At 34.3% G+C, this 10,832-nt stretch overlaps 1 protein-coding gene across 1 annotated transcript; it reads right to left on the bottom strand.

The window, feature by feature from the left end:
- Positions 1-321: 321 nt before the first annotated feature.
- LOC106050663 (renin receptor-like) lies at positions 322-10,598 on the bottom strand. Its single transcript, XM_013205692.2, has 8 exons — positions 10,444-10,598; positions 6,336-6,472; positions 5,658-5,783; positions 4,814-4,912; positions 4,406-4,606; positions 3,464-3,613; positions 2,933-3,055; positions 322-1,716 (listed from the first exon to the last, which is right to left on the bottom strand). Exons 1-8 carry the CDS (start codon positions 10,475-10,477, stop codon positions 1,525-1,527), a joined length of 1,062 nt encoding a protein of 353 aa, XP_013061146.2. The 5' UTR covers positions 10,478-10,598; the 3' UTR covers positions 322-1,524.
- Between the last annotated feature and the right edge of the window lie 234 nt (positions 10,599-10,832).

Below are 10,832 nucleotides of genomic sequence, written 5' to 3'. Positions count from 1 at the left end.
AAAAGTAAAGTAGCAATTATACATAAAACACTGAACCATAATCTCCAAATAAAAAAATAAAATCTATTAAAATACTCAGACACAAAGATAAATGCACATTCCTCGTTCCATGTGCTTGGACAAATTCTTCTTCTTCCCTTGTGCTATTAGAGCATGGAATGGGTTGCCTGAGCTAGCCTGGAAAACTAGTGACGTGGCATATTTTAAGTCATTGGTTAACATGCATGACACGTAGGATGTAATCTTTTTTGAAGTAATGTCTGTATTATATAAGATATGTTATGTATAAACAAATACAAAAAAAAAAGCTAAATATTGTCGTGAGCTATTAATATTTTATTTTCATGAAAGTACAACAACAAATAAATATCCCGACTAATATACACTCACTGTGACAGACACAATAACAAAAAATCAAACACACACACCTAGTTTTGTTCATTTACCACTGTCACTTAACACAATGACACAAAATGAAATGTTTGTCATCACATCATGAAACCAATCACAGTTTTGCTACATGAATAAAAAAATGATGGACATACAGCATTTACCAACCAAATGTGTGACACTAAATATTTACTACACAGCATGAATGTACAAAGTTATGGCCCTTGATTAGTTACATAATTAGATTAAACCACAGTACAATGTAAATTTAAAAAAAAAAAAAATACTCTCCTGATAATCAAGCAGTACCATTATACAAAAATTAATCACATTTCATACCTACCAACGTACTTCAGAAATACATTAGTAAAGAACTCGCATGGAAAGCGTTCATTGAATGGAATTCAAACATCCACTCTTCTCCTACCCTTTAGAAGTTCACAGCTTTTTATATGTACACATAATTGTTGAGGGGTTGGGGTCTTTTGTACATCTGTAGAGAGGAATTTAGAAATAGGTTTTCACTTTGTGGGAATGAACCCGATGCCTACATGGAATGTGATCAAGCCGTTTGGTGTCACCCGAATCGTTATTATTCTGACCAGAAAGCCATAACTCATCGGTTGAGCCATGACACAAATCAGATGTCATGGCCGCAATGCAGGATTACGGCACTCACGGGTCAATTTCAGAGAAGAATTGTACCATTAAAAATAGAAAAAGAGGGTGTCAGAAGTTGCAATAATGAGTTAATTCTGTAAAATAGATTTATGAATTCTTTCAAAACATTTATACCAACCAGCCTAGCAACAGAGGCCAATCAGCCCCATCTGACATCTTTCACCACATACATACAAGATTAAATATATTTGTAAAAAAAATGTATAAACCACAAGTCCTAGAAAGTCAAACATATCAGTACTAGAATTTAAATTCTGATGTTTACAATTTAAACGAAAAGGAGTTAAGAATGCATCCACTATCAACAGGTCTACTGAGATTACACTTTCTATTCAAGTTTATGAAACATCCATTTGACTACTAGACATCTAGTTTCACATTGTTTGTAGTTTTGAATGACATGAATTGCAACTAGTAACTTAAACAGAAAAGAGGAAAAAAAAAAAGTCAATTTTAGTTAATCTTTTTAGCTAACTCATCCTGGGGTACCCTGTACAGTATAGATTCTAAGTTCGGGTTCATGTTCCAGATGCCGTAAGCCACAAAGAAAACGGTGATGGCCAGAATGATGATCAGCCAGATGACAATGTTGAAGGAAGCAGGGTAATCCTTGTACCAGTCTATCTCAAGATTCAGTTTGTTGGGCTGGGGGAGAAATAAATACAGACAATTATACAATCGACAAATATACTGGGAGGTCGAAGGGTCAGGTCAAGAGAGAATAGTTTTAAAGACGTGGATATGCATATACATTTTTTTTTACATTTAGCAACAAAGGTATATATTACCAATTGAGAACTGGGTGTCAATCCTTTTAAATCCCTGCTCTAATTAGTAATAATTCATTTTAGTACATGTTAAACTTATAATTAAAATATAAACTACTTCAGTTTTGTTTTTTTTAAGTATGACAAAATGAGCAGACGCCAGGTACTCATCAGGGAAACACTGTTCAAACATAAGAGCAGACGCCAGGTACTCATCAGGGAAACACTGTTCAAACATAAGAGCAGACGCCAGGTACTCATCAGGGAAACACTGTTCAAACATAAGAGCAGACGCCAGGTACTCATCAGGGAAACACTGTTCAAACATAAGAGCAGACGCCAGGTACTCATCAAGGAAACACTGTTCAAACATAAGAGCAGACGCCAGGTACTCATCAGGGAAACACTGTTCAAACATAAGAGCAGATGCCAGGTACTCATCAGGGAAACACTGTTCAAACATAAGAGCAGACGCCAGGTACTTATCAGGGAAACACTGTTCAAACATAAGAGCAGATGCCAGGTACTCATCAGGGAAACACTGTTCAAACATAAGAGCAGACGCCAGGTACTCATCAGGGAAACACTGTTCAAACATAAGGTGCTAGATTAGGAAAGAGGAAGACGGGATGGCTATTATATACCAAAATTTGGGTGCAAAAACCAAGCAGATAGCAGACGCCAGGTACTCATCAAAGAAACACTGTTCAAACATAAGGTGCTAGATTAGGAAAGAGGAAGATGGGATGGCTATTATATACCAAAATTTGGGTGCAAAAAACCAAGCAGATAGGCACTGAACACAGTCAACTTGACTAAATCTCTCCATCAAATTGATTCACATTTTTAAGACTTGTTATGAGGGGCATTTAGGATGATGAGTGGTCAAGTGCTTGGCTTTTGAACTGAGGGGTGTCGAGATTTAATCCTGATGAAGACTGAGAGTTCGAATGAGTGATTTCAATGACTCCCTTCAGACTAACCATCTCTCATCTGTCCCATGAATCGAAAAATAATTTAAAAAAAAAATAACACTTTTTTTTACCAGACTTTAGTAATTTTTTTTTAAACTTCCAAAATGTTTGTCAACTTACATCAAATGTTTTAGCTGCCATTAAACTTCTTGTCTTCCTGACCTTGGCGGTGTCCACATTGGGCACCACCAGAACTTCCACCAAAACATTGTTTTTGTAGAAAGATTTCAAGTCTTCTGTCAGCTGTAGGAAAATTCAAGAAATAGTCGTCAACTTTTATACAGAGTGTAAACTTTCACAGAGATGTTTGGTCGCAGAAATGATTATTCATTCTGAGCTGCCTTTTATTTAAACCTACATATGTATAAACTGTTTCTTAATGATCGAAAAAATTTTTTTTTCGAAGTATTAAATTATGTTTATTGTTTTAAAAGCTAATGAAAATATGATTCTATCCCATATGGTAGAAAGCAGAATAAAAATGCATATTTATAGGCTACTGGAATGACATAAGTTTACAATTTGTAATGATATATGTTTACAATCTTAATTTCGCACAAAAGTTGTGAACCCATCACCAGCTCTCTAATTACTTGCTTATATTAATGCCATAATGAATTTGTTTATCCTTCTTGGCGAGCAGGTACATACCTTGTTCAAATGTGTCCGAAACAATTCCACTGCTGCTCTGGACTGGACAGAATCTGCTCCATGTTCTTCCCCAACACTTTTTAATCCTGTCAAGGTGAAGGACAGGAGGTCAGGGGTTTTGGTCTTGAGAGTTGCTGAATTCTTATTGAGCTGGGGAAAAAACAAACAAACACAAATGTATTTTACACAAGAAGAAAATACACAAGATAACAAACACCCAAAGTATAAGCTCCGTTTTCAGACATGCGATCTACAGGGCAGATGATGTAAAGGTCATCTTTTTCCATGGCCCCAGCACAATGACCAACTGCCTTTACTTTCCCCCCCCAAAGTAATGTCGAGTACCCATTTGAGCATGGTAGACTGCAATATACCCCAAAATTAAAAATCCCATTCTTCACCAGGATTCAAAGCTGGGAACCCCAGCTCGGAAGCCAAGCATTATACCACTCAGCCAAGTATGCCACTAAGTATATTCCCCCTATGGTATGTTTTTCTGATCAAATCAAAATCTATAGCCTTCACGAGGTTTCAGTATAAATTAGACCCGCTCGGACAGCATTATGGGGAAGCACAATAAACTTGCAGGGCTGACTTAACTAAAGTAGAAAACAAGGTGAACATGTTATGTGTGTGTGTGTGTGTGGGGGGGGGGGATCTTAAACATGAGGATGATATGGATGACTGAACAGCATGACATTAGTTGTAAGTTATGCTAGAGCCTTTGAAAAATTTGAAATACACACTTTTAAACACAATTTTTCAAAGCTTTACCGTAAAGGCAAATGCACCCAAATCTTAACAACCACAGGCTTTGCTATCACCTGACAACTTTTTTTCTTAAATATGCAACTTCCACAATGCATTTCTTTATTGGATCTTTTTAGGGAGCATAGCAATATGAAATATATAAGCAAATAAAAAAAAATTTAAGAGGCTTACTGTAGCAATGGCATCAGATAAGACTTGAAGTTCCCCTAAGAGAATCCCATCGGATGAATAGCTGACATTGAGTGGTGAAGATTGCAAAGGCTTCCCAATCTTGGCCAAAAATGAGTCGGAATCCAGCAGCCTATCGTGGGCAGATCTCATGGATGAAGGCAGAGATTGAAACAGATCGGAGCTTGTTTTAACATCAAAAAACTAAATCAACAAAGAAAAAGAATAAACAAATTTAAATGTATAAATTAACTTTATATGTTTCTCACAAGATATTCTGCAATAAATAATTAGCCTATTTAAACAGAAACAAGGACAAAACAAAAACTCAAAACTTGAATGGATTTTATTTTCAGAAATGTACTTCGAAGAATTCAAAGTATCTGATTAGCAAACACAATGCTTTTGTACCTGATCTTTAGAGACGAGATCCAACATGAGTGGGTCCTTATCCAAAAACTTGGCTTGCAGATTATTCATCATGTGTTCGACATCAACAAATGGGACATCCTATTTTATGACAGAAAAAAACAACAACTTAAAACAAATAGAAAAGAATCCACTCAGTGAAATATACCAGTTTTATGGCGCATGAAAATAAGAACTGCACACAAATAGCTAATTATAACTTACAAAATTTCGTGCTCATTTTTACTTGACTTTGTACGAATACCATATTTTGGCACATATAATCCGCAGGTTATACAAGTTTTTACAAATGAATGGTAGTTGTGTGAGGTATACAAAGGTGCATGGTTTACAAAATTGATTTTACTCAAACATAGCAGAACAGTAACTCTGGACATACTGGTGGGTCTTTATACATCCTATAGTTCCCTGTGTGGTTGTGGAATGTACATTGGAAAGCTTTCTAAACATCTCATTTTAAACCTCAAGAGAACAAATAGTTCCAATGATAGTACTTCATGTACTGGTAGTTTATGACAAGTCATGATGCGCGCATGCAGAATATATAGAGTGTGCGGTTTGTACAATCTTGTTTTACTTTTTTTGTAATTTGTGCATGATATACGCATGTTCTGGGTATATACACAAAAATATGGCCGTCAAATATTATTTTTACCAATATTCGAGTCAAATATTATCATTCAAATACTTTATTAGGAATTTAATAAAAACAAAGTATCAAAATGAAAAACATTTTTCTTTAAAGCAAAATTTTGAGAAATTACAAAAGTTGGCTTTATTACAAATCTAACGAATAAATAATATTATCATTATTAAGCCTAGTTACCCAATCCACTTTGAAACTTGTTTGACTGTCTAACGGAAGTTGCTGATCTTTGTGTGTGACAACAGTCAACAGTACATTAGCTTTCGGTTTCTTCAGTACTGACTTGGACTGAATGATGGGATTGCTCTAGAAACAAAACAAATCTGTTTGTTACTTAGTTACAAAATTATGGCTACATTGAGATAACAAGAAAAACAAAACAAAAACATATAATTTTACCTATCTATGATAAAATAGCCACAATCCAATAACAAGACATGGGAGAGAGCTCAGGAGAGCTCGACAAATACTAGAGTAACACCTTTAGTAAAATCGCTAAATTTAGAAAGCCTTCAGGACAGAGGACTCAAAAGTAAAGTAGCAATTATACATAAAACACTGAATCATAATCTTCAAATACAAAAACAAAATTTAATAAAATACTCTGAAAGACACAAAGATAAGGCACATTCCTCGTCCCATATGCTAGGACAAATTTGTACAAATACTCCTTCTTCCCTAGTGCTATTAGAGCATGGAATGGGTTGCCTGAGCTAGCCAGGAAAACCAGTGACTTGGCAGAATTTAAGTCATTGGTTAATATGCATGACGCGTAGGACGTAATCATCTTCTTTTTTGAAGTAACGTCTGTATTATATAAGATAAGATAATACGAACTAGAGTAAACAAAAAAATCACCTTATCTAGACCCAAGGGCCCGGACAAAACTTTATGCAAGTCACTTGAGCTAATGGGTGTGTCATCCGTCTGCTGCTGGAATACAATGTAAGATGGCGCATGCTTGACATGAAGCTGTTGAGAACAGCACTGGGCCACTAGATTGATAACACAAAACAAAAACATGATTCATTGCAAAAAAAAAATAGCATCAGTCAAACATTAAAGTTAAAGTTTTAATTATTTTAGAAGCCTCTTTCAAAAGTCACTTTTTACCTAATCTAATTAAGGCTAACTAATATGTTTTCTCCCAAATATATTTTAAGCCTGACACTAATTATGTTACATATTATATGTTACAACTAATTTTATGAGCCTTGGAAATAATTACAATTTAAATGTATTGATCTTTATATATTGATGGATGTGGGGTGGTGCAAGCGGAGAAGGGTTTGAATAAAACATCTGTTGTAGGCATCGTAATAATAAATCCATATTCACGCACAATAAAGGCTGAATGTGGCTCAAAGAAAATGGTTATTTCTTAAGACAGTTTTAATTACAGAGATTGGGTCACAAACAAAGAAATCATATGCCAAACTGGGACTCAGACACTTAATGAGGTTGTGACTTAGCATCGCAATAGGTTTGCAGGACATGTCCTCTGACAGAATGAATCATATATATCAAGAATTGCAATGACATGGAGGCCAATATGAGGAAAATACAACATGAATGTCCACATATAACTTGCAGACACACCTCATGGAACACCTCAGAGCAGTGGACACAGGCTGGGAAGAGGCTACAGCTGTTAACAATAACAGATGTCTATGGAGACTGCTTGCAGTCCAATGGCGCTGGAGGATCTAATAAGTTGAAAAACAGGAATTTACAGTGCCCAGGCTAAGCTCAGGTGATTAATATATGGGGGATGGGGGGGGGGCGCACTAGCTAAGGTTTGAGAAACACTGATATAACATTAAATATTTAATTTGTATTTAATATAATATATTATAATATTAAAATATTAGTGATCATCAGACGGATGCTAAGTCATTTGTTATGCCCTCAGGACAGTTGTTCAATGGCTTTGTGTTTGAGCCTTGTCTGTTGCCATTTTCCATTGTCTGCAGGATTCTAGATCATATCTCAAGTTCGAAATAGTTTAATAGAATAAGACTCAGGGTTCCCCCACCATTCTGAGATTAGGATTTCAGGAGATTTCCAGGAGAAAATATTAGATTTCAGGAGCGTAAAAAACTTGATGTAAAATTGTAAAATGTTTTACATGTTTCGGATGTTCCTTCAGAGTTGAAGATAATTACTTCCTAGTCCAAACCTCCCGCAGGACGACGGGGGATGGGAGCGGGCAGGGTTTGAACCCGGGACCATCGATAAATCTGAACGACAGTCCAGCGTGCAAACCGCACGACCAGGCAGCCAGTGATGCAAACTATATATTCAGTAATAAATATAAGAACCAACATATGTATAAAATTACAAGTTTTTTTTTGTTTGTTTTTATTTTTCAAATTAGCAAATTCAAAAGTAACTGGTTGAGGAAAAAAAGTTATGGTAAACCAATAAGCCTATTTGCACTATATATATATATATATATATTCTTTTCTAAGTCAGCATTAGGAATTAATTAAAATCTCTAAAAACAAATGGAAATGTATAACACACTATCAATATCAATTCAACTCAATCTATAGAGTTGATGAGAGTACTCAGAGGTAGAGTTTAGTTAGACATCTAGATCTAAATTAGGGTCGCAATGGCTTAGTGGCTAAGCACTTGATTTTGAAACCTGGGGTCCTGGGTTCGAATCTCAGTGAAGACTGGGATTTTAAATTTTGGTATTTTAGGCCCCGTCCCTGAGTCAATCCAACTCTAATGGGTACCTGACTTTAGCTGGGTAAAGTAAAGGCAGTTGGTCATTGTGCTGGCCACATAACACCCAGCATGTTAATCGTTGGCCATAGAAACAGATGACCTTAACATCATCTGCCCCATAGATCGTAAGGTCTGATAGGGAAACTTTAGTTGTTGTTTTTTAAATAAATTGATTTACTCTAATATCATTATCTATAAATTAAAATTTTATAAAACTAACTTTGTAGCTAGATCTAGTCCTCGATTTAAATCTTGTCTAGATTATATTTAGATTTATATCTTTACTATAGGTCTATACTATACTATACTATGTAGGCTAGAATAGGCTACTAGATATTTAGACTAGTACTAGACTTATTACTAGATGATAGATTGTATCTATATTAGACTGCTATTTAGTAAAATTTAGTATATATATATAGTATCTATAGAGTCTATTATATAATATACAGATCTAGAATTCTAAATCTAACTCACTAAGTGTGACTAACTGTCACTCACTAAGTAACTAGATTTAAGTCGTTAGTCACTCACTAAGTAACTAAATTTAAGTCTAAGTCACTTAACTTAATATGTAACTAAGACTAAGTTTATATATAGAATATAGAAAGTATAGAGATACTATGTAGCTGTATAGCTAGTCACTGCTAGTGATTCTGTGAGTCATGTAACAGTTACAGTCTTAAATTTAAAGACTAACTTGACTAAGTCTAAGACTGTACTTACTAGTTAACTCAATCTAGATTAAAATCTAGATCTAGAGACACTAGATTAGTACAGTACTGTCACTGTCTTATATGTCTCTATAATTATTATAATGAGTCTAGATAGATCTAACAATCTGTCTAAGTCTAAAATCATTTGACAACCAAGTCTAAGTCTAACTCTTAAGTTAGACATTCTACTAGTCTAGATCTAGATCTAATCTATTCTAGATTTACGGTCTAAATCTAGGTCTAGGTCAATTTAATCAATAATAATCAACTTCAACTCAGTTCAAATTCAAGTCTTTCTAAATTTAGATCTAGATCATCTAGATTTATATAAAATAGATCTAGCAATTTCATTCTAATTCTAATTTTAATATCAAGTCTTTCTAGATTTAGATCTAGACTCTATATAAAATAGATATAGTAATTTTAGGTTGGAATTCACCAAATTATTACATTTTTATTAAATGAAAGCCGACAATGCCGTTTTTTTTTTTCTTAATAGCCCATAGGAACCGGCGTTTTTCATATTGAATGACACCCAAAAAGAGAATTTAGTCTATTTTTCAGGAGATTTTTATGACTTTTCAGGAGAATTTTAACAATTTCAGGACATTTTTGTATATTTTGCAATTTCAGGAGATTTCCAGGAGCTCCTGAAAAATCAGGAGGCCGCACGAACCCTGATTAGACTACTAAGAAATCTAGATATATGATTATGACCCTTATACCTGAATATAGTTTTTCTAGGTGAACTGAAAGGTTTAAAAGCCTTAAATTTAAAAAATTTGTTTTTCATTAGATTTGTAAGATATGGGCCCTGGGGGCTAGCATCGCTGCTATGCCACCACATTCATTTCATTAAATTCATGTAGAGTTCATAGTTTATAGAGTCATTAGAGTATTTAGACTTAGAGTCCATTGTAATTGCATTGGTTATCATTCATTGGTATTTTATTCAATTCATTGATCTATTTTTCTAGATTCTAGATCTACATAGTAACATATTCATTTAATCCATAGGCATATGACTGATCAGATATGTTGATATGATATTGACATTGAATCATATTATAATTTATATCATATTAGATAGATCTGTTAAGAAATATTAGATCTAGAGTTCTAGATCACATAATAACATAGAACCTAGACTGCCTAGAGTGACCTAGACATTAGAATTAGTATGATTAGAGAATCTCTAGATTAGTCTAGATTCTCAAAACATACCATTCTCTGAATTAACTAACTACCATCACTAACGACTCCAATAATGGCAATATCCAAGCTATTTTGTTTGTAGTGTAGATCTACACGACTACTTCATTCTCATTGCTCAACGCAACTGAACACAGAATGACAGAACAGGAACAGGACTGTGAGGACAACACTCAACAGGGTAACAGGTCACAACATCAATGATTCATTTCAATAATTTTGTCATTAGCATTAGCTAGTGACATTAGATCTAGTTATAATTTGATTCCGCAAAGACTATTAAATAAAATAGTTTTTCTTACCAAACAATGCAGCAATAATCACAAATTTATTCATTTTAAAGTTTGATCTTCTTAAATGTCCAATCTAATTATCACATGATAAACAACACAACCGGATATCCGTTTTAGGAAGTAGTTATTTGATTTTTTATTTGTGAAGATTGTTAAGAGCACTCATGTCTTACGGTGTACATCTAGGTCTACGCTACGCCTAAATTTATTCCACCCATATTCTACACCCCTCGCCAACAATTAAAAAAAAAAAAGTGTAGATTGTGATTTTATAACATAGAAGCAATATAAAATATAATTCGGATAAAAAAAAGCTTTACGAGACGAACCATCGTCCATAGTGATTATAGATCTATAAAGTCGTTCCAAACGACAGCAAAAGAAACTGTTTGTGAAAT

This window comes from Biomphalaria glabrata, chromosome 15, assembly GCF_947242115.1.
Source record: "Biomphalaria glabrata chromosome 15, xgBioGlab47.1, whole genome shotgun sequence".
NCBI lineage: Eukaryota > Metazoa > Mollusca > Gastropoda > Planorbidae > Biomphalaria > Biomphalaria glabrata.
Note: the sequence above shows the minus strand (reverse complement) of the source record. Positions and strands in the feature narration are given on the sequence as shown.